We start from the raw sequence: 24,028 nt of genomic DNA, 5'->3' as shown, positions 1-24,028 counted from the left end.
AAACAGGTCCAAACTCATTTTTTACATTTAGTCAAGTATTGTAATGACTTCTACTGCCAGTATAAAGATTGTTACAAATTGTAATAGCCACAAGCTAAGTCGTTGCAAATACTTTGTAATGTTTAAAAAAATCGCAGAAGACTGTCTATTACAAAAGCCGTTACAATTATTAAAAAACTGTTACAGAATTTTACTTTGACAGTTACAAAAATCATTACTATAAAATAATTTTTTTTGTTGTCATATGACCAATATAGGGATTTCATTTACTTTGTTTGCAAGCACATGGGCTTATGTATCATTTATAATGAAGTAAAAAAGTAAAAATATAATTTACCCTTATAATCAGTACTTAGTTACTTTTTTTCTTTGAATATTATAATATAACATATTCTGTTCAAACAAATAAAAAATAATTCTATGTGAAAGATAAGTCGCAACATAGTGTGCGTATATATATATCAAATTATCATAATATTTTGGATAAATTATGTTTTGCCATTTGAATTATGCCCATTTTTATATTTTACCATCAAAACTTTTTTTTTTTTGTCGACTTAATATCTCAACTTTGCAAAATTTGTACTTTGTCATGTATAATCTTTTTTTGTTGATTTTTCTAGTGAGAAAACGTCACATGTTGTGTATATTAAAAAATATGACATCACATAACCCTTAAAAATCACATGTGCACTGCATGTGATATTTTTTCGATAAAAACTTGATTGTAAAATAATTATTACTCACAAAGTGTAAAATTCGCAAAGTTTTTTTGTGAAAAGTCATTTGTGTTGTGAAATAATTAAAACATAGATTTACTGTTGACTTTATTTTATGTAGATCGGGCAAAACTATTTTTTGTTTTGAAAATCTCAAATTGAAATGGGCAATTTTCTAAGTTACTAATTTACCTTTTTTTACCTAAATCGAAATATGTGGAAGGTAAGTTTTATTTAGATTTATATGATTATTTGTACTATAATAATTCTATTTGCAAAACCTTCAAACCTTATCACCTAATCTAGTTTCCTTTGACATAATTTCTTGGAAATCCAAATAGATTAATGTCTCTCTCTCTCTATATATGTATATATGAAGTTTTCATATTTTCATATTTCAATTCTTGTCTTGATTTATATAATTGCTTATAATAATTCTTTTTAAAAATTCCCACAATTTACTCGATTTTCAATATAGTGTTCATAATTTTCATGAGCATCTGAATTATTTCACTTATAAAATCAACTGCAAAGGCCAAAATTAACATATCAACTTCAACATAGAGGAAAAAAAAAATTGTTGCCATGAAGAAGTACATATTACAATTTGTCATCATCTCAACTATCCTTTTCCATACAAATGCTCGCGAGAAATGTGTCTGGAATGTTACACAATTCTACACCGTTTATATTGTCAGCAACCTCCCTCAGACTTCTTCATCATTACTGGTGCATTGTGCATCTGAAGATGACGATTTAGGAAATCATACGCTTACAACAAATCAGATATATTCGTTTGATTTTTGTGACAATTTCTTTCATACTACCTTGTTTTACTGCAAACTTTGGTGGGAAAAGAAGTACATATCATTTGATGCTTTTAGAGAAAATTGGCGCAAGGCTAATTGTAAGAAGGATATATGCTATTGGGCAGTGAAGAGCGATGGTATTTACTACGCAGATTATTATCCACCAAGAGGCCTAACAAAAAAGTACGACTGGTGATGTACAAGACAAAGCTCTTACCATTAACGTGTTTTAGCTTATTGATATAAGATATGCAACACGTTGTAATGATCTTTTTAACATCGAAATAATAAAAATGATATGAGACGTACTCTCTTTCCGTTCAAGAAACGATAGGTCAACGAGCATCGTATGGTGTCCTGCAGTGCGAGAGCTAATTAAGAGAGTGTTTGAGTAAGTCAATAAGCCTTTTGAGTTATATTTAAGGATACTAAAAGCATATAAAATATTGAAAAGTGTTTTTTGTGATTTTTGGGAGAAAGCATATAATTTTTAGTGTTAATTATATTTAACCCCCTCTAAAAATATGAAATTACACTTTTTATTAAAGAAGGTAAAATATTTACACTTACACACCCTTCGAAAATTCTCAATTTACACCTAACCCACTTCTGTTAAAGTTGGGATGAAAAGTGATGATCTCAACAAAATTATTTATATAATTTTTAATTTTGCCCCTCATTTAACATTCTCATATATAGTTTTGTACTTAAGGAGATAAATATTATATATACTGAATGAGGTTAACATTATTACATTTGTTTTCTTATAAATACAAAATTATTACATGGAAATGTTGAATGAGTGGTTAAATTGGAAGGTTTATGTAATTTTTTTGCTAACATCAATATTTTCATCTTGAGCATAACGAAAGGGCGTAAGGTGTAAACAGTAAATTTTTGAAGGGGATATAAGTGTAATTTTATAAATTGGGAAGTGTAGTTCATATTTTCAGATGGGGTATAAGTGTAACTGACCTTAACTTTTATGAGAACATGAATTATTTCACTTATAAAATCAACCATATAGCCAAATCAATTCAGAAAATCATGACAAATATTAATTAATTATAGTAAAAAGTTAAATTTTTGCTTTGATTTTATTCAATCGTGGTTAATAGTATTGATTTAACATAGTTTTTAAGCCGTGGTCATTTGTAGTGCAGCGAAAACTCAATTTTTTTTGTAGTGATAATATATATATCTATATATATTTGGAGTGAGGTTAATATTATTATATTATTTTTTTTATAAGTACAAAATTATTATATATGAATATTAAATGAGGGGTAAAATTAAAAATTTATGTAATTTTTTCTTAAATTCGGCATTTTTGTCTAAAGCAAAATTTGTGTAGAAGGGTGTGTGTAAGTATAACTTTAAAGAAATTCTTGAGAAAACAATATAAATTTTCATTTTTGTGGGGATGTAAGTACTGTAATTATCCCTTAATACAATTGATTGAAAGATTGTGATAGTGTTATTATATTGGAAGAATAAATTTTATTTAGGGCTGTTTTAGATCAAATAAGAGGAAAAGGGAAGTGAAAGGGGAGGGGGGGAGAGAAAGAATAATAATGCCTCTACACCCTTTAGTTGAGGAGATCCTTAGGCGTTTAGGGTTACGCATATCTCAGCTTATCCCTAGTTCCTTTAGACCATTTTTGCTTTCATAATCTTGATGACATATTTTTGTATCCCTGCTTCTTTTGAAAATTTTTGTGCCGTTCACTAGTTAAACCTTAGTAGTGGGGAGAAGGGTTTCATTTATTTAACTAGTAGGCAGGAATTGAAACTGTTAACTAATAATAAGAAATCCTGCACTGATTGGAAAGGGTGTTTCTTCCCTACAGAAAAACAGGAATGAGAATAGCATAGTCTCCGTATGAAGTGAAGATCTTCGATTCCACCAGCATAAAAATACAAATACACATATTGGGCCTATAAAGACAAAGAAGTCCCTAAATGAGTCCTTTGGGGCCTTATTTCCTTGTCTAACCGAGACCACTAGCAACCTGAAGATGGGCTGGAAGAACTTGGGTTTATAACTACGATAAGGAATTCAGAGCAGAAGCTCAATATTCGTAGCAAAAAACTTTTTGCAAGATTTGGACGTGAGTGACCAACACAATTAACTAAATTTAATTTAATTAATTATTTTTTATCATCCCATAACCAGAAATGCCCATTACTATGGATGTCTGTTTAGCAATGATTCATGACACTAGAGATTAGGTGAGTGTTGGGGTAAAAATTTAGGCACTGAGCCTATACGAATACGATCCTATTGTTAATCGTCTCCTGTCTAGGGCATGGAATTAGCAGTCGGTTCCCATCCTTAACTAGAAAACTATGCTTAAAACTCGAGATGTATTTACTCTACTAATCGTCGTAGGAAATTTCTTCTGATTCGATCAATTGCTATAGTCAAAGACTTGAAGAGTCTAAACCATCTCAAAGCACATAGGAGAACTCTGTGTCATATACTAACAGGGGACAGATTCTATCTTGGAATCACCATCCTCACTACATACTCCGACTGCATTGGATAAGGCTTATGATGACCATATCTTGCGCCAGAGTCATATTCGACTGCTATAATTCCTCAAGTTCGAGGACTAATCTCGTACTATTGGAATCTCAATCATACCGAAAGCTTAAGAGGATTTCATATGATGACTTTCGCGAGTCAGTTCAATCAGCCAACTACCTTGTCAACTAACCCATTAAAACTGCATAGACGACTTACGTCTCTTACCGACGGAACACGACTGAAATACTTAGTGCAAGTCTCTTTAGGACCCTCGATGCCTTGTCTCAAGATTCTCGACTTAAAACGTTTCAAACCGACCTTAAGGAGTTGGTTTTGTATCTGCCAAACCTATACGCAATCCAACTCCACAGGTTTAACCTTTCGGTCTGTGGGCATTTTGTTGTGACATTGAAACTCCATTCAATACCAGCGGTAAGCACAATAAAACGACTGTCAACTTGTTGAATTCTTACCGTATTCATCAATTTAATATTATTTGATAAAGATTGACGAATGGTAAACAACCGATCAAATTGTCTTTTGTTCATCCTTTCCAACACCCACAAGCTAGGTATACTAGGCTAGCTGATGAAGAGCCCAACTAGCCCACCAGTAGGATGGATGAAGCCCGTTAGCAGAGAAGAAAGGGTCATAGGTTTAGTTGCTACTTTACTAAACTGGCAGGCTCAAGTAATAAGCCCATTTCAGGTGACACGTTTATCATATAGTTGTGGAAACACGTCTTGGAGCTTGCCAACATGTTTGTACATATCACCCTAAAATTTCTCCGAGTGGTTCCAAGGGAATCAGTGGCAAATGAGCTGAAAAATCTATAAATAACTAACTCCCGGATTTGTAGGCAAATGTGGCAAAGATTAGTCCAGCTCATGTATCTTGGTCAATAGTTATCCAAATCATGAACGGTTGGTTTTAGATGATATTCAATTCAAAGAGCTTTCTAATAACATATGGAATTCAGTAATTAACCCCGTATCTACCTCTGTACTAGCCTACAATTAAAGGTCTTATGCAATCATTTAGTAACATTATTTTTCTTATTCAAACTCTCACTTATTCTCTCGATTTTCAGGCTACTTTGAGCCTATATATTGCACTCCACGTGAATATATACACCTTATTACCTTTACACCATTTTTAAGATTTTCTTTTTATTTCCTTTTTAGTCTATTATTGACTTATGTACCAAAGTGTTACCTCTATCTTGCAAGGTTAGTCCCCAGTAATTTTAGAATTTTCTTATAGATCTTTGACCCTTGTGGTGTGACAAAAAATCTGGTATGCATCAGGGTGTATGTGTAATTTTTAAAAAGTAAATGATATTAACATTTCTGATTAGTATATGCATAATTTTTCAAAAAATAAGAATGATTTATGCAAATAAACTATAGATCAGGAGGAATAACTTTTTTTTAGTCACGAGAGGATTTTTGGGTAATTTACTTTTTGTTTTAATATCTAGGGTTACATTAAACCTAAATAAACAAATATCAAAATGCCTCTATGTGTTCTTTTAAAACAAAAGGCTAAACGGGTTGGATTCTCTAAAACGGGTCTTCTGTCGTGTACGCTGGAGGAATACAATTGCGCAGGCGAACTGAGCTAGTCGTCATCGACTTTGTTTCTCACTTCTCTGAACCTCTCTCCTGCTAATTAACCGCCATGGCTTCGTGTTCTTCTTCTGCTGCCATTTTTACAACCCTCAGGCCTATGGCAATTTTGAGTAATAATTCTCGCAATTTTCACTCGCTCAGGCCCCATTTGGCACCTTTCTTGAAATTCAAGCCAAGTTCCAAGTCCAGCCTTTTGTCCATTTCTGTCGTCCGAAAAATGCCCAGAAGAAATCTTCAAGGTGAACTCTTCAATTGGGCGCTTACTTTTAGTTTTTAGAAGGATTAATCAGTGAATGTTTCCTTTTGCTTATCACTGCATAGTGGGTTTTTATGGAAAGTTCAGTTCTTGGTATGCTTTTCTTGTTTTTCTATGATTGGATTAGTTCAAGATGATGACGGAGTTAATTCATGATGTTATTTTGGTCGGAGGGTATTCTGTTTGGAGATTACTAAACTTAATTGATGATTTCCATGATGTTTACAGTTCGGTAGTTTAAACAAGAAGTTGGTAGTTTTTTGAATGATTGACCAGTAGAATAGAACTTTATGTATCTTCAGTATGGGGAGTTGTGTGGATTGGAAAAAAACTTCACTTGGGAGGTACGACGAACAAAGCTTGGGAATTCATTCACACAGGAGAGGGATTGAATGCACTGAGCTTCTGTATTCATTCATGTCCTTTTTTCTTTGAGTTGTAAAAATGGAACTTTTATCCGTTTAAGAGGGTCTGGTATAAACATCTTTTGGGTAATTATTTGTTGTTCTTAATCCTCGGACAGTCACAAGATTCTTGCTGCCATCACTTGCATTAGGCCATTGGTTTAGTATATGTGGACTGCAAGATCATATGGAATGTATAGGTTGAACTACTAGTTCTATGGTTCTATGGATTGGGGGAACAGTCAATAGGGACACTAATTCTATCTTCTACTTAGGTTCTTCAAGCTGTGGGCGGTGTCTTGTGGCTGAAAAAGTTAAGGCAAAGGATTGATAATAAAATCCAAAAGATGCGAGTTGGTGAACTACCGATGTCTTGCTAGACATCTTTGTAGAAGGGTTTGAGACTGGACCATGCGATGCTCCGTAATATTCCAAATTAGCTTTCTGCTGGAAGCTTTCAATAGTTTCTATTAGCTTGGCATGGAACACCAAATAAAATTTAGGTGCTTTGTTGACATTCTTGCTTAGTCTAGGGCAATTTATCTTAGAGATGTATCACGGTCCAAAAGTTTTCCATGTAACATATTTCTTCGTTTTTAAACAAAAGAAAAAAAAGAAAAATCATTTTATGGATTTAGACTTAAGAACGATGCTTAATTCTTTTCCCACTAATGATGACCTGACTTAAGAATTTCAAAGAGTTGTTAAATAATGGAGCCTGGTGTTTGAGTTCCCTTTAGTGCATGAGCACCAAGGAGGACATAAATGTATGTGGAATGTGATTGGGAAAAGGTCTCTTCTTTGGCTCATTTATATATGTTTTGCCAGTGAAATCAGTTGCTGCACCAACAGAATCAGTTGCTGGCTTTGATGAAATGGTCTCTGGAACTCAACGCAAATATTACATGCTTGGTGGAAAGGGGGGAGTTGGAAAGACAAGCTGCGCTGCATCACTTGCTGTTAAGTTTGCAAATAATGGCCATCCTACTCTAGTGGTTTCAACTGATCCTGCACATTCCTTGAGTGATTCATTTGCCCAGGTGCAAATAGTGTTTGTTTCTTTTACACAAATTTCCACAAATATTTCAAGAAGTGGTCATTTTCAGATCAGTATAAATGTTTACCTTCAACTGCTTTTCCACTTAGGATTTAACTGGAGGAACTCTAGTACCTGTTGAGGGTCCGATTTCTCCACTTTTTGCCCTTGAGGTGAGAGGAGACCAATGATAATCTTACTCTTTAAGTTTTAACCTAATCAAAAGGACTGTCTCTTGTGGTGTCTTAAATACAAAATTGAATGTGTTTCTTGGGCAGATAAACCCTGAAAAGGCAAGAGAAGAATTTCGAACTGTCAGCCAGAAAAATGGTGGAACTGGAGTCAAAGATTTCATGGATGGCATGGGTCTAGGGATGATTGCGGACCAGGTAAACCTTGTCCCTGGCCAAATTATCAGCTCTTTATTTAAAGATCTGAACTAAGTACTAGATATGAGTTTGCTGAATTGGATATTATTAGTAAGCTATAAATTTGCAAAAAAAATATGGTCGCTAAATTGATGAAATTTGTGACCTCATAAAGTTCCTCACTTTTCTTGAAATTTCACATAACTGTTTCATTCCTTTATCCACTTGTAAGATGTGCAAACATCTTTCTATTTTCTGTCAGTGAGGTCTGATGAGTATTGATTTGACATTCTATAGTTGATGGAGTGTGGATGGATTCTTTACCATTTAGCATCTGTAATGGCAAGAGACTGTGTCAAATTTATTGATCTATGGTATGTGTCATAATGAAGAACGAGGCCGCATACCGGTATTCTTTTATTAAAACCTAGTTTAGCTATTGATGATGCTATTCTTTTTTATGATCAGATGTCTATTTAATAGGAATGTCCTGCTTGTATCCACATTAGTCAGAAAAGAGGCATATAGAAGCTTGGCTGTGTGCTATTATAATTAATGATAAACTAAAGATGTCATTCATATCCTCCAATCATATCCGGTCATTATCTACTATTTATGAAAAAAAACTAAAGAAAATATGCCACCTTCATCTCAGAAGAAAACAGCACTTAATTCTGTCTAAAAATTTGTTTACAACATATGGGTTTCCAAGGAAATACCAAACTGAAAGTTCTAATTCTGTCAGAAGGTTCTGCCGCATAATTTAAGGGACTTTCAGTAGAGACATGGTATTCCTCGACATTTTGGTGATTGCCTATCTGGGAATAGTTGCCCCATGCAGAGTTAGTGGCAGCCTCGAAAATGGGACAATCAAATTAAGCAACACAGTTTTCAATTCATAAATTGTGACCTTATAACCCATGTGTTTGAGTAAATTTCAGCAACAGTTCTGGTTGTTCAGCGACTGCTGAACATGTAATAGTCAAAATTATGGTTACTTCTGCTTTCCTGCTCCCTGGAGCTGTTTGGAGCAGCTTTTAGAACCTCCATATAATTGAGATTTGATAACTTTTTCAGGACTTGTTTTCATCTTCCGGAACTCTATTTTTAAACTAAACCTCCTGGGACTAGTTGGCTTCGCTGCTGGATTTCTGCTGGTTGAAGTGATACTGATGTTCTTTACTTAAAATCATCAATTTCTTGTTTCTTGGAAAAACTGGCTACTAAAGGATAACTAAAAGTCTGATATCTTTAATGCATGGATACATGCATGAATTCAGATGAGTTTACAGTTTGGCTTCCATGAATTGCTTCTTGCTATAGTTGTACTGGTAGTCCAGAGTCAACAGACAAAGTGAACATCTGAATATTCTCTTTCTTATTAGCCTTCTACACAAACTGTCTGGTCTAATATTTTATATCTAAGTATTTTTCCATATCTAAGTATTTGGTCCGGCACTTGGATATATTTGGTGCTTGAGAAAAACCTTTCCCTTCATTTACCTCTCAATTACTACTTACTGACTCAGTCACTTTTGAATTTTCTCTGGCCATAGCTTGGGGAACTAAAGCTTGGAGAGTTGCTGGACACACCTCCTCCAGGTCTAGATGAAGCTATAGCAATTTCAAAGGCATGTCTGATGTTCAATTGGAAAGTCTTTCTGATATTTTGTTTGTGAGAAACTTCACTTCTTTCTGCTTCTATTGCTGATTTTAAAACAATTACCAGGTTATTCAATTCCTTGAATCAAAAGAGTACAACATGTTTACTCGGATAGTGTTTGATACCGCTCCCACAGTAAGGAGAATGATGCTTCTTTTAATTTTCTGATATTGTTGAAAAGTTCTTTGTGCTGACTGCTCTTCTGCAGGGTCACACATTACGACTTTTGTCATTGCCAGACTTCTTGGATGCATCGATTGGGAAGATATTAAAGGTAAAAGTATTTAATATGTTCATGACATGAAGTTCATATTTACTTACCATGGTAGCTGTATGCAATAATTTTTGGGGGCCCAGAGGTGGGTGTGGGGTTGTGATGAAGGGGCAGTCATGTTAAGATCAAATTGCTGACATCTATCCTATGAAGTCTTCAAGGGAAAGATAAAATAAAAAGGGCTAGATAAAGAAAATACAGCATTATGTTCTTCCACTCTCAGTTTCTTTCTTTCTTTTAGTTTTTTGTTTATTTTTTCCTCACCTTTTCTCGCCATTTCCTGTTTCAGTTAAGGCAGAAAATATCTGCAGCTACATCAGCCATAAAATCTGTCTTTGGCCAGGAAGAAACTCAACAAAATGCTGTAATATTCATTTTCATGGAAACTAGCTTACATGCTTGCTATTTGACTGGATCTCTGACATCATTCATTTTGTTTTGTAGGCTGACAAATTAGAGAAATTAAGGGAGAGAATGATAAAAGTGAGAGAGCTTTTTCGTGACACAAACTCTACGGAGTTTGTAATTGTAACAATCCCCACGGTAATGGCGTCTTAAGCTAAAGGCCTGCTTATATTATTGTTCATTCCATTGTGACAATTTTTAATATTGTTTAATTTGAAATAAGTTCAAAGGCAGTCAGTCCATTATTGCATGTAACTCCACCATAAATAGGTTTACGTGCCCCACTGTCTCTTTTGTCAACGTGAGATTATATTTGGAAGATCTAGTATACCACTCTCTGTGCTAAAATAAGTGCAGATTCACTCATGATTATAAATAATTAGAATTTGAAATTACTGTTGGTAGAAATTTGTAGAAAATTACGAATTGCTATCTGCAACTCAAAAAACTTACTTTTCAGGTGATGGCAATCAGTGAATCATCAAGATTATGTGCTTCCTTACGGAAAGAAAGTGTTCCTGTCAAGAGGCTGGTGGTTAACCAAATCCTTCCACCGTCCGCCTCTGATTGCAAGTTCTGTGCAATGAAGAGGAAGGTATAAAATCATTATCTCATCTCAGACAATCTCCATTGAGCAGTAGTAAGAACTAAATTTTCATTCTTCATTTTCTTGTACAATTGTAATTTGCTGAAAGAAGAAGTTGTATGCATTGGTGGTTGGATAACAAAGAGCATCCAGAAGGACCAAAGATAGACTTCAATCATAGATTGCACCATCCTTGATGCAAATTCTCAAGGCAATGACTGAGAGAGGCCAAGAAAGTGATTATTCTCATAAATCATACAGTCTCCACCTTACCAGCTGCAATGTTATATTTTCTTCGCTTGGCTTCTCCCCCTTGACTAAAAGTGTGATCACTATTCATCTATCTGTCTACATTTTGTTAATCCCTAGGGGTTGCAAGGTGAATGACGTCTTCTCTCAAGTGATATATTTTGATACATTACGTTGAACCAGTATGGTCTCAAGGCTAAATCCAAGGTCTATAGCCCTAGATGCCATGTACGAGTGCGCTGAAATATTACATGTTTCATTTTCTTAAATAAGCAACCCTTGTTGTTTTCAAACCTTGGTAGACATGTCTTAAAATTACAAACTGTTGGGAACAACTTGAGTTTTTGGTTCTACTTATCTTTGTCATATTGAATTGGCCGATTTTATGTTTCAGGATCAAACACGAGCTCTCGGCATGATACAAAATGACCCAGCACTCTCCAGCTTGACGATGATCCAGGCACCTCTCGTTGATGTAGAAATCAGGGGTGTACCTGCTCTTCAGTTTTTAGGGGACAACATATGGAAATGAAACCTCCTCGTACTATCAGCTATCAAGTAACTTTCTTTAACTTACATTTATTTTCTTTTCTAATCTGGCATGTTGTTTGAGGATGAAATCGTCTTCATATACGTCTTGCACGAGCATGTGCTTATCCTAAACTGAAGTATGCTGGTATTAATCTATGGAGGGTCGAATACAAATACCTGGAAGCCAAAATGAATAGTGATGTCTGGGAATCAGTTACTGTATTCATCATTGGGAATCTTGAATCATGGAATAGCTCACCAAATCAATTTGTAGATTCATGAGACTAATAAGTATTGATGAAGTCAAATATTTCCAGCCTTTTAGTCTGTCCCTTGTTTCCATGCTCTTGTTTCCTTCAAAGGTATCTTCTGTTTCATCTTAGCTTCATAATATAGTCTCTCTCTCTCTCTACATATATATATATTTATTACTTTCTGTTGTGGAGTTCAAAATTCTACATTTGTCCGATGCAGATCTTTGTGAGATCCTCAGCATTGCTGTGTTCCTGACTACCTTATATATACATATATGTATATATATCATACATTTTTGTTTGGAGTTCACAAATTTACCTTTGTCCAGTGCAGATCTTTGTGCAGTCCTGAAATGCTACTGCAATTTCACCAACTACATTATCTAGACAGCCTCAGAATGGTCTTGTTAGAACTGGACTAAGCTTTGGCGCTTGACTTCAGAATATTGGCCATGAGCTGCCAATTCGTTTGTATCATCACAGTGCTGTCAGATACAAGCCTTCCCAAGTGAAAATCCCTTGAAACTAATAAATGAAGGGGAAGATGACTATAGCTTGGTTTTGCTTCAAGGATCCTCATTTTCTACACAAAGGAGTCATAGGAAAATCAAATTACACATGAACTAATATCTTTCCTGGATATATGTCGTAACTAACTGATTGTGTACTTATACGCCGTTAATATTTATATATATCTTACCTTTGAATTCTCTGGAGTTGGCATCTACAAAAACCTTGTCTGAAAGGGTTGAAGGATCATTGTTTGTTAGAGAAGAAGTTACAATGATATCAATGTGTATCTGTTGAACGTGAACTTGAGAAATTATTGTCGTTCTGATTTTGAACACAAGTTCTCAATCTTAATTTTTCAGCTAGAGTCCTTATTCAAAAGCACAAGATTCACATCACAGGCAGAAAATCAATTGACCTCCTAATGCCATCTTGACATTTAGATTTTGTTCTCTTCAGTGGTTGTATAGACACGATGCATTCATGTCTCTCTTAACTCTACATGATAGTGTGATTCTGAGTAATTCAAGATTTAGCTATAAAACAATGATACCTGTAGCTCGGACCATGAAAATTTAGTTTCACTGCAAACCGGTAAATATGAAACTGTTTCCTTTCTATGTTTCTTTGCAGGTATACAATGTTTTTTCTACAGAGAATCCGTAACAGAGGGAAGTAACAGGATGAGTTAACGATAAAATATGGTGTTACATATACAAATCATAAATATTTCCCTCAAGGCCTTTTGTATCCTTGTAACGTTGTCATCTAATCTACTCTCGTTACAAGTTGTTAGCCAGAACTTGGTGAACCTCCAAGAAACATCCCGTATATCACGAATATTTACATGGTATCTACTATGGCAAATGCGGAGAGACTGCCATTCAAAGCTTATTTTCCATGTCACTTTTTCCCTAAAGTTAACATACCAATTAAAGCTAAAATTCGACAAGCTGCACCTGCTGCCAAGAGAAGAGATATACAAAGATTCCACTGATGGAGATTATAGCCTGTTTTGAGAAGTGCACCACACCGTTGTATGAGCCATACACCATAGTATCTACAAGCAGCATGTGATCAAGTGAGACAAGATGCACTCATGTGAATATGTAGTTGGCCAGAGATTTGTAGATGTGCGAATTTGCATTTCCAGTGTTTAAAAGACATATATCCTGATGATTTAAGTGCGAGATTCAATGTAATGCTGATGGATGAATAGTATGCACTGCGAAAGCTTAATGAAGAAGGGAATCTCGACAAACCTCTTTGCATTTGAGACTATAAATGCTTCTAAAGCCCAGCTTGGATAACACAAGCTTGTCAAAATCTTCATAAAAGTACTGCCTTTGGGCCGAGTCGAAAGAAGAGTCAGAACCACTGGGAGAAGTACAGAACACTGCACAATGTGGAGGAATAATATCAGCCCAAATCCTATCTAATATAGAAAATCAGCAAAAGCATAAATAAATAGCTCTATTGGGTGGAAGTCTTGATCACCAGCTGAGATGGACCGGGCTCAAGGAAAATTGCCAATGCATAAGCTACACCCGTCACGCAATAAACAAGACAGAGCAAGACAATGTAATTGTCAAGGAAGAGAGATCTTGGATTGCTGAAAAAATAGAACATGGAGAGGTAGACCAATGGCTTAATCAGTGTACTGAAATGATCTATAGTGTCCTTTGCAACAAAATGAGCGAGGCTGCTAATGCCGGAAGCACGTTCCCTCCGGTATTCTAACTTGTCCAGTGCAAATGTTCTCAGAGCCGCAATTTTGCACAGCAAAGCTGCTCAAAACGTTAAAGAGACAAATTGTAAGGGAGAAGGAAAAAGATTGAGGAAGAAGATGATGTTGGTGAAACTGAAATGATACTTTTGCTAATGTGATTCAAGTTTAATGGGATAAGGAAACATATTAACAAAGATTGTACTATATTATACAAGTCAAGAAGAGAAGTAAGACAATTTAATGCAGAAATATCAAAAAAGAGCACATGGCACAGAGCAACATGAAGCAACTGGAAAATACTAATTAATGGTTTTTCCAACTCACAAGTAGCTATGATGGTGTAAGTATAACCAGGTGCGCCAAAATTTTCGTCACCTCCTTTCGAGATCAGTCCCAAACAAGCACCAGCAAGCAACAAAATAAGATAGTCTATTGCTTGGATTCTAGCTTCTCGAAGTCGTTGCTTAGCCATCCTGAGATAAGTTGGAAATAGAGATCAGAGTTTACTTAGTGATTGCTGAAACATCGATTTGTTAAGACCAAAAAATGTTGCATTAGCAGCATATCCTAACTTCAAGTGTATGGGACCATCATGCAGTTGGGTTCGCACTCATTACATTTGAAGTTAGAATTGAAAACATAAAATTGAATCGCATGTAACATATCCTCCATATCAAACTAGAACCTTGCCATTTTTTATGAATCTGACCTTTCAGAATTTATAAGATAAGCTCCATGGAAAGATCTGCTCTATTCCACATTAAACATCTTTTCATTGAGAGTCATCAAAGTTCTCCAAAAACGACAGCTTTATTTTGAACCTTAGAGAAGGAATAGCATTCTTGCAATTACAGTTCCACGAGGCTGAATGAGAATATTTGGTTTATAACTAAAGCTGTGATACCGAATAGAACTACTTGTACTGCACCTTTCATGTCAATACAATCTTAAAAGAAGGTGAAGCTAATGAATATTAAAAGAAATGTGACACTATATCTGTTCACAAGATTCCAGGTGGACACTGTGCTGGTTGTCATAAAGTAGGCATGTGAGTGGATTTTAAAAAAGTTTCAATGATCTCAGTAAGAGACAAAAGTTTGAATCGAAGGACATAGTTTAGTTTTTACCTTGCAAGGAAGTATTTATATTGTTGGAGAATGCAGGGAGTTCTTCTACTTGACAAATCCTTAGACTTCAAGAAGTTATTTCGTATTACATCATATCGTGCCTCCACTTTATACTTTAAATTTTGCCAGAACTCCCGCCAAAAGGATAATTGCTCACTGCCAGAACCAGAGTAATTTTCTTGATTTCCTGGACAGGCGTACATTGCAGGTATACCGACCACAGAAAGATTATTTTGCATATCTGGAGGTACAGGATAACCTTTATGGAGCATCCATCGGAGAGGAAGCTCTTCATAAGTCACGGCGGAGTTTGTGCTTGGTTTGACCATTCCCTCCAAAACGTCTATAAAGTAGTCTGGTGGATTAATACGTTCAGGGACAACAAGCCCGAGTTGTGCAAAATAGTCTTCGACATCCTTAACTGCCCCATGGTAGACAGTAAGACCTCCCTTCGCCAGAAGTATCAAATCATCAAACATCCTGAACAAGGAATAACTGGAAAAAATAACGGATACCTCAGCCATTAAAATCATAAAGCAAAACAGTCAAAGGAAAAATGTGTAGCTGAGTACTAAATTTCAAATTCAAATGAAAAAAAAGGAAGAGTCTGTTGGTTTTATTAATAAATCAGAGATGAAACTAGATAGAAGTGAAGTCAATACTGTAAGAGAAGCTAGGTAACAAGAAGTTAGATATTACCTCGGCTGGTGAACGACCATGCAAATGTTTACCCCCTCAAGAGCTTCACGCTTGAGAGCTCTAAGAAGCAGCTGAGAAGAGGAGCTGTCCAATCCAGAGGTCGGTTCATCTAAAAATAAAAGTGAAGGTTCCATCACCAGCTCCAGACCCACATTCACACGCTTCCTCTGTCCTCCAGAGATACCTCGCTTCTCCACAGTGCCAACCAAGTAGTCCCGTACTGGCTGCAACCCCAGGGACTCAATCACTCTTTCAACAACAAGCACCTTGTCTGCTTTTGCTAAATCTGCCGACAATCTTCAAACATTTTGGACATAACTATTACTTAAGAGAAAACATAAGTTTATGCACACAAGAATCTGAGGAAAACAAAATTAATGCTGAAAGCAAGGCAGTAGCTGATATCTTAAATTGTGCTTCAACCATAGAAAGATGGTCATTATGAGCGAATATGGTGGAATATGGTCTGAAAATTGTATTTTACAATTCATACATGAATATCACTGTGCTGCAGGTTGCAAAATAATAGTGCAAGTTTGTTTACCTGCAGTTGGCACTGAACCATATATTCTCTTCCACTGTCAAATTTCCATGCACGACATCATCCTGGGGCACAAAGCCAACAATCTTTTTATACGATCGGATCGACTCCACCTTTCCATTTATTAGTATTAAACCAGTTATCGAGCACCCAACTGTTTTTCCAGCCAGTGCTGAAAGCAGAGTTGTTTTTCCTGCCCCTGATGGACCCATGAGAGCAGTAATTCGACCTGGCCTGATTTCCCCAGTGACAGACCTTAAAAGATGTTTCTTCTTTTGTTTCAATGTGACCATAAGATCTCTAAAAGAAATCTCAATTGTGGGTCTACTCGTGGCCTCGCTGTTGATTGCCATCGAGATGGCAGCTGAGAAGCTATGGTCTCTGTTCTGCTGCTGTTGAGCTTTCTCTTTCTCAAGTTGAGAATAGGCATACCTGAAAATCTGAGTATTTGTACGAATGTGTTTCACCTTCAACTTTTTTTTCTTGTCCTTGTTTTCAGTTTCAGCATTGGCACCTTCCAAACTATTACTATATTCTTCATTATCCTGTATTGGAGGACGACCAGATTCTGTTTCCATTCGTCCAGATGTAGCACCACGCTGCTGAGAAGCACTCAAATTATAAGGGCATACATAGTGATGCAATTTGCATTTGTTTCAACGTCTAGTTCAGCATTCTAACCTGCACACCAGGTAGGACAATATTTCTAAGAGAAAATGAGTGGGACATCTCAATAGCTCTCTTTTTAATTGCATCCTTTGCAGCGAGCCATCTTGCTTGTGCTTGAGCATTCTCCTTTACACTTTCCACTGCAACTTCCCTTGATCTAGCATATCTCCTTTCTCTAAGGCTGATAACTTGCTCATAACAATTGTAGAAGATGAATAGGATAACACTAATACCAACCTGGAACAACAGAAGCATTCAATTCATCAGCTATGGTTGCATCAGGAAAGAGAACAAAGGCATGGGCAGATGGCTGAAGAATATAAGCAGGTGCGCACCAAACAATATTTTACAGAGAATTTATATAAAATATTCCTATACAACTAGAGCAATTCAATTCGAATGACGAATCAAAATTATCAAGGAACTACACAATAGCTCCTGGTCTTATCAGATTAGTGTGTTCTCAGACCATAGTTAAACACCAATTTTGCATAGTATGAATATAACATGAAAAATATGTATCATTTGAATCAGTCTTCAGACTTGGAATGTGGCAATTTCCCTTGTCAAACTGTTCCACCAAACGGATTTTCAGGCTTTCGCTGGAGAGGTGATGTGCACTAAAAGATCGTAATAGACTATTTTCTTATGTGCTTCTGTGGGACTGGTAATTATTAGCTAATCCTCGTTCCTTTCATTTTACCGATGATACTGTAGGCGTACAATTTAGAAGCATGAAATCACATCACCAATATTCTAAAATATTTAAAAGCGAGATCTTGCAGGATAAGATTCTCTAGAGAAACTTACAATCAGCATTAACCCGTATTGAGTTATATTCTGCCTCGTTGAGTGGGAATCACATGAAGTCAACTTGTAGCATCCTGCCAGTTTATCCTCATGGATTATATGATTAAGAAAGCATGAAGTATTGGAAACAAGCTAGTAGGTTGTAAATGCAACAAGATTGTGAAGTAGGAATATTATAGAGAAAACATAAAGATATCAGAGGCATAAGGTGCATGAAAAGACCCATTCACAAGAGTAATAGTTTGTCATGCAGCTGAGAAATATTTTAGATGCACTAGAACGCTTTGAGAAATGACTTACGTGTTTCAGTTGTAGAGCCCATGCGGCAGTAATGCCTGAGATTCAAAGACAATGAAGATGACCTTAAGATTGGTTACCAAAAACAATAACTTAAACAAAAAAAGAGGATGCGTTTAAAACACAAGAGGTGTCGTCCAGGTAAAAGCTGGACAACTAAATTCAAGAACTAATCTCAAGCATAATTTGAAAGCCCAAAAACATGTTTATTGAACTACCACCTCAAATCAGAAAAAAAAGCAGTACCCGCTGGCACAAGGAATTTCTTCTGTGTTTGTTGGGCAATATGATCCTGCAGAACAGAACATTGAACCGCCTCTGCTAACATCTGCCCAAATATTAGCCCCTCCACAAGAATGATTTGGCCTTCCAGGAGGTAACTGGTAAAGATATCTGCAGATGAAAAACATTAAGTGCAATGCACAAACATGTAATAATGTAAATCACAAGAACATCAACTTACGGGTCGCATAGGCTGGTGCTCACGTTGAATGTCGCTAGCGGGCAGTGTGAACCTAATGGACATGCTACACAAACGCAACAAATTGGATATATTAGTTATCATCACGGCCAAAGAATTTTCAAGTTGAAATTTTTTCTTATAAAATGCTACATAATCCTACACATAAGTAAACATCCTATTCAACAGTTGCAAGAATCATTCCAGAAATTAAAATAAAACACCATAATACATCTTAGCCACAAACAGAAGTCCTAAAATGTCACTGAAAGATTAAATACACCAGTTCTTTTTCCTCATAAAATCACTCCACCCTCCAAGAAAAAGAGAAACGGGGTTCAAGAAATTACGGGTTCATTCATACTCAATCAATAGCAGTCATCCAACCAACATTACAGACCAGAGCAAAGCAACAAAAGAAGATGTGAGAGAAACATGTTCGCATACTTACGTATCATGCATGTAAGACCCTGAGGGCAGAAGAAGCCCTCACAGCAAGGCTGACAATCAGAAGTTCGGGCTGGTATTTCACGGGAGTCGGTGAAATCGACAGGCCGAGTCAAGCCAGCACTACAAGCCCATCCTGGCTCGCAGCCCGAAACCCATTTCGTTATGTTACAGTTCCTGTTGGGTTTGAGAAAAGTAGCTGGAGAGTTCGCCTTTGCTATGAAATTAGTGAAGTAGAATTTCAGCTCTGCTGCTGTACACAATCTCTGGGGCAAGTCTCCTGTTCGTACGCATGAAAACATTCAAGAATTGCCGAAGAAATTTTCATTTTGCACCATAGTATATGGGTTAATAGCATTTCAACCCCCGGAAAAGCTTTACTAGACAGAAGACCCCCCCCCCCCCAAACCCTGAAAAAGAGAACAACCCCGTCCCACGGAACTTTTTGAACAGATGGTTAAGGATAAATCACAATTTTAGTACTCTAACAGATTTTCGTACAATTTTACCCTCATGAGGCATATGACTAAAACTGTCTTTCAAAAGTTGCATAGGGGTAAAATTGTTCGAAAATCTACCAGAGGACTAAAAGTGAGCAATTTCGTAAGTTACTGGACCTAAACAAAAATGGACATAGTTATCAAATTAAAATTAAAATTAGACATACTTAGTGGAGTAAAATAATACATTTTCCCTATTTTTTACTACAAACTCAATATTTAAGGCAAAACTCAGTTTGAAAAATCTAAAAAGTATTCATTATATTTGTTTTTATTTTCAAATTATTTTCGAAACAAATCAAACCATACTCAATGTTTGTCATCATTCAAAAACACCTTATTTAGGTGTTTTTAACATTTTCAGTATAAATACATACATATATACATAAATATATATAAAAAAAAAGACATGATTTAACAATGAAAAGTAATTTTTGTCTCTCAAAATACAACATTAAACATATAATACTTATTTTAAATTATCTCCAAAAGCAAATCAAAACATACATACTATCTCTAACACACACTTATTTATTTTTGTTTTTCTCTCTCTATATTTCCACAAAACACAACAAAACACTCAAAAAACGAATCCAAACATAATAATTCATTTCAGTAACGTTTTATTCTGAAAAATTCAACAAATAATTTTTACACCAACACTATCAAGACAGCAATTCCTAGACCTTCTTATGTTAAGATATTCTCTTAGGCTGTGTTTGGTTGATGAATTTAAATTTTAAAAATTTTTCTAAAGAAAATATTTCATAATATTTCATACTATATGACAATTTAACATTTATCAATTTTTTAAAAATATAATTCAAATTTAAAGTCGGAGAATATGAAATTGTTTTAGTTCATAATTATCCAAACAGATATAAAAAAAAATTATTATTATAAATTTAAATTTCATATTTCAAGTCACTCAATCCAAATGCAATCTTATATTTTTGAATTGTATCATTAACAATTTGAATTTAAATAAATTAAATTCTTAAAAAATAATATTGTTTAGATATATAAGTTTAGTACGTAGACAATTTTAAGTTTTAAAAGAAAGAAAAAAACTAAAAATCTTTGTAAAAGTTCATAAATCAAATTTTGTAAAATTACTGTAATAAATTAATACAACCAAAAATAAATTCTAAATTGATATGAAAACAACTTAAATTCCTGCTAAAAACAAGTAAGTATATGAAAATATTCATATTACAAGGACAAATATGAGGACATTGTCAATATGATTTTATCTCCGTCTAAATTAGGAAAAATTGTAATTTTCATGTTTTAAGTATAGAAGTGATAATTTTAATTCTGTAATTAAAAAAATAGCAAATTAAGAACAATTCTGACCAAGATTTATAATTGATTGATTTATGAATCCTCAGTTCAAATTGGCAATTCTTAATTGTAAGATCAAATTATCAAAATTAATTTGGGTGAATAGCAATTTACCCTCTATAATATTGAAAATGAACACATCGTCTCTCTATGAAAAAAAATATAGTAATTTAACCCCATATACTTTTTAAAATGAAGCAATTTACCTCCTTATATAGGGAGGTAAACTGTTGTATTTTAAAAGATACAGGGAGGTAAATCGCTATTTATTTTTTTATAAGGGAGTAATTTGCTCGTTTACGATATCATATGGGGATTTCTTGAATTTTTTTCAAATTAATTTTAATAGGACCAAAATTATCATCTCTCTCCTTACACCACTAAAATTACAATCTTTGTATCCAAATTAATACCGAAAAAGTGGCGAAATACAACATCAGCATTGTACGTACAGCTAAAAGGAAAATACCATTGTGTAATTTAATTTTATTACACTTATAAATTCAAAAAATAAATAATAAATTTAAACGGCTTGTGCTTCGATCGATATTATATATAATAATGTATTTTTATAAAATTAATACTAGCCAAAATTTGAAAATATACAAATTCAAATCCAGCGCGAGATTAATTTACTAAATAATTTTTTTTTAAAAAAATCAACTCAATATATATATATATATATAGATTTGCAATGATAATAACATATATATAATTTGGATAAAAATTTGATGAAAAGAAGTCGTATATATACAAACCTCGAGTGCTGAGAATGCAGTTCGACAAGAAACTCAAATTATCTGAATAGTTAAAGGATCTGTTCCAATCATCATCCCTGCACCACCATTCATCCACATCTCACAAACTTATATATACATATATATATATATAGAGAGAGAGAGAGAGGGGGGGGGAAGAGAGAGAGAGAGTTATATATATATATATGAATTTACGGGTTGGTAACGCAGAAAGAAGCCCTGTCAGCAATCTGACTGTGTATGAGCTGGGAGGTGACGCCGGAGAGACGCCGGTAGACCATCTCCGTGACCATGTTCAGCACCGCAGGATCGTTGAGCTGAGTCGTGTTGACGCCGTTGTAGTCGCCGTCGTCGGGAATCTGCTGGCACTGCACCATTGTGATTATCACCTGCACGAAAATGAAGAAACAAGCCAGCACCCTCATCATGATCATGATCACATCATTTCCCGTGGAGCTCATCAACGGCGGAGATAATTATCTGTTATCAGTGTGTTGTTGTGGGTGGCGGAAGAAGAATTTTTATAATTAACAGGAAATTAAATTAATTACTATATGTAAAGCAAATGGCAATAGTTGACTAACTTTTATTTATTTATTTATTTACTTTTTAATTATTTTTCTGATATTCATTATTGACGAATTCAAGGGTCCATTTCTTCCCCCTTTTTGCTTTGATGAGTTGAAGAGATAATTCATATACATGTTGCACTATAGTTTAATTAGTTTTTAATACTTTTTTTTATGACTAATTCCTTTTCTTTCAAATTTTTCTTATTTTTTTGTGACAAATAAAAGCCAGAAGTATTTTTAATAACGTATGGTGATTCTTCTGTAAAATCAAATGTATATATATACATATTCTTTTTAATTAATTGATATTAAAATATTAAATATTAAATAATTCTCCTTAATTTCTAAAACTTTAAATTTTTAGATGAAGTGATTATTTAGCATTATGTCAAATATGAGGTTTTAGGTTCGAGTCTCATTGTCGCCCAACACATAGGGTTTCTACGTGAGTGGGCGTATTAAGATATTAAATATTAAATGATTATCCTTTCTGATAAATCAACAGTTGATAGCAAGTCATAGTCATAGTCCGTATAAAGCCAATTCTGGTTAGTTTACCGTACAAAATTGATAAGAATTTAGCGGAAACTAATGAAATAGGTTAATTATTGGATACCTGTTAAAAAAATTAAGGAGTATTAATAATTTTTAAAATAACAAGTAAATATTTACAGTTATACTAAATTTCAAAAATTCTCATGTAATTTACCCTTTAAATTATTAGAGTAATGGACACAAATTTATGGAAAAAAATGAAATAAATTTCAGAAAAAAAAAAAAAGAAAAGAGAAGAAGAGAAGAAGATTGGGTTTGGACAAAGATTATTTCTTACCCACTGTTGCCTATCTAATGAAGTTACATATATTGACTTTTTATTAGCCTTAACTTGGTAAACCAACGTACAATATATATATTAATTATTACAAATCATGATGTTTCCAAGAAAATCAATGATAAAAAAATTTCAAATTGGCCGAACTAAATCTAGTTCAATTGGTGAGATTAAAATCTCATTATTAAAAAAGTTATGAGTTTGAGTCTATTAATATATGAGTAATAATTTTATTTTAATAATAATTATTGATTAATTAGACATATTTGACATTAGTATATATTAGTTATTGGTAATTAAAATTTATAATATGATTATAGTTAATTCATAAAAAAAATAAAAAAAATTCTCAAGTTGGTTCGGATAATTTAATATGTGAGGATTTTTTTTTTTTTTAAGTGGAAAGATACGCATTATCATTTTTGTGAAAACTTCTATATGACAAAGAATGTAATTTATATTAATTGATGAAATTCTGTTGTTATAAAGTGATAAATTAATGTAATTTTTAATTAAATAAAACTAATAACAATATATGCATAATTTTTTTTGGAATTAGGATTGTGGTTGACGTTATTTTAATATATTATCAAAAGTATATATACCCATTTTATTTGATTTCTTCTAAAATTATTAGGTCAAACCCATAAGTTAGATATATCAGCCCAGTCGACTAAGAGCCCAATCGGCTCATCAGTAGGACAAAATAAGGGCCCATCAGCAGGATGGATAAAACACATCAGTAGGGAAGAAAGGCCTACAGGCTTACCTGCTATTTTACTGAATTGACAGACCCAAGAAATAAACCCATTTAGTCGGACACATCATCGTACAGTTAGGGGGACACGCCACTTAGCTTGTCTAAAATATCTCCAAGTGGTTCTAATACTCACAAAAGGGCGCATTCTGCAAGTTAAGATAAGAGAGAGACAACCAGCCCCTAAAGAGGCAGAAAGGAACCCCTCCGCCTGAAATCTCTAAAAGGCACCTTCAAGAAAAGTTGGAAGACCCCCCCTCC

At 34.4% G+C, this 24,028-nt stretch overlaps 2 protein-coding genes across 5 annotated transcripts; one reads left to right on the top strand and one right to left on the bottom strand.

Annotated features, from left to right (window-relative positions):
• Positions 1-5,597: 5,597 nt before the first annotated feature.
• LOC105161327 (ATPase GET3B) lies at positions 5,598-12,425 on the top strand. Of its 2 annotated transcripts, none has more exons than XM_011078975.3 (12): positions 5,598-5,928; positions 7,178-7,389; positions 7,496-7,558; positions 7,664-7,774; positions 9,310-9,384; positions 9,483-9,551; positions 9,625-9,690; positions 9,980-10,054; positions 10,135-10,233; positions 10,556-10,690; positions 11,325-11,488; positions 12,050-12,425. In XM_011078975.3, exons 1-11 carry the CDS (start codon positions 5,739-5,741, stop codon positions 11,460-11,462), a joined length of 1,233 nt encoding a protein of 410 aa, XP_011077277.1. In that variant the 5' UTR covers positions 5,598-5,738; the 3' UTR covers positions 11,463-11,488; positions 12,050-12,425. The 2 variants fall into 2 exon arrangements, with proteins under 2 accessions (XP_011077277.1, XP_011077276.1); XM_011078974.3 differs by having other exon boundaries at positions 12,045-12,425.
• Positions 12,426-12,783: 358 nt separating this feature from the next.
• LOC105161335 (ABC transporter G family member 24) lies at positions 12,784-22,103 on the bottom strand. Of its 3 annotated transcripts, none has more exons than XM_020693130.2 (15): positions 21,802-22,103; positions 21,607-21,683; positions 19,009-19,284; positions 18,561-18,624; positions 18,344-18,490; positions 18,101-18,135; positions 17,801-17,874; positions 17,003-17,227; positions 16,325-16,923; positions 15,781-16,077; positions 15,082-15,576; positions 14,279-14,427; positions 13,723-14,012; positions 13,488-13,621; positions 12,784-13,285 (listed from the first exon to the last, which is right to left on the bottom strand). In XM_020693130.2, the coding sequence occupies exons 1-15, from the start codon at positions 22,065-22,067 to the stop codon at positions 13,129-13,131; spliced, it is 3,285 nt and encodes a 1,094-aa protein (XP_020548789.1). In that variant the 5' UTR covers positions 22,068-22,103; the 3' UTR covers positions 12,784-13,128. The 3 variants fall into 3 exon arrangements, with proteins under 3 accessions (XP_020548789.1, XP_020548790.1, XP_020548792.1); XM_020693131.2 differs by having other exon boundaries at positions 16,325-16,920; XM_020693133.2 differs by having other exon boundaries at positions 13,260-13,397.
• Positions 22,104-24,028: the final 1,925 nt, after the last annotated feature.

Source organism: Sesamum indicum, linkage group LG4 (assembly GCF_026168435.1).
Source record: "Sesamum indicum cultivar Baizhima isolate 11 linkage group LG4, ASM2616843v1, whole genome shotgun sequence".
NCBI classification, from domain to species: domain Eukaryota; kingdom Viridiplantae; phylum Streptophyta; class Magnoliopsida; order Lamiales; family Pedaliaceae; genus Sesamum; species Sesamum indicum.
This window is presented reverse-complemented; position numbering and strand designations above follow the sequence as displayed.

Bases quoted from the DNA above. Each gene is read 5' to 3' on its own strand.
- LOC105161327 (XM_011078975.3), top strand. From the start codon at position 5,739: ATGGCTTCGTGTTCTTCTTCTGCTGCCATTTTTACAACCCTCAGGCCT. The intron at 7,559-7,663 runs GTGAGAGGAGAC...TTTCTTGGGCAG, and splicing joins CTCCACTTTTTGCCCTTGAG to ATAAACCCTGAAAAGGCAAG. The intron at 7,775-9,309 runs GTAAACCTTGTC...CTCTGGCCATAG, and splicing joins TAGGGATGATTGCGGACCAG to CTTGGGGAACTAAAGCTTGG.
- LOC105161335 (XM_020693130.2), bottom strand. From the start codon at position 22,067: ATGAGCTCCACGGGAAATGATGTGATCATGATCATGATGAGGGTGCTG. The intron at 17,228-17,800 runs GTAAGTTTCTCT...CTGTTGTTCCAG, and splicing joins AATACGGGTTAATGCTGATT to GTTGGTATTAGTGTTATCCT. The intron at 13,622-13,722 runs GTGATCAAGACT...CACATTGTGCAG, and splicing joins AGCCCGGTCCATCTCAGCTG to TGTTCTGTACTTCTCCCAGT.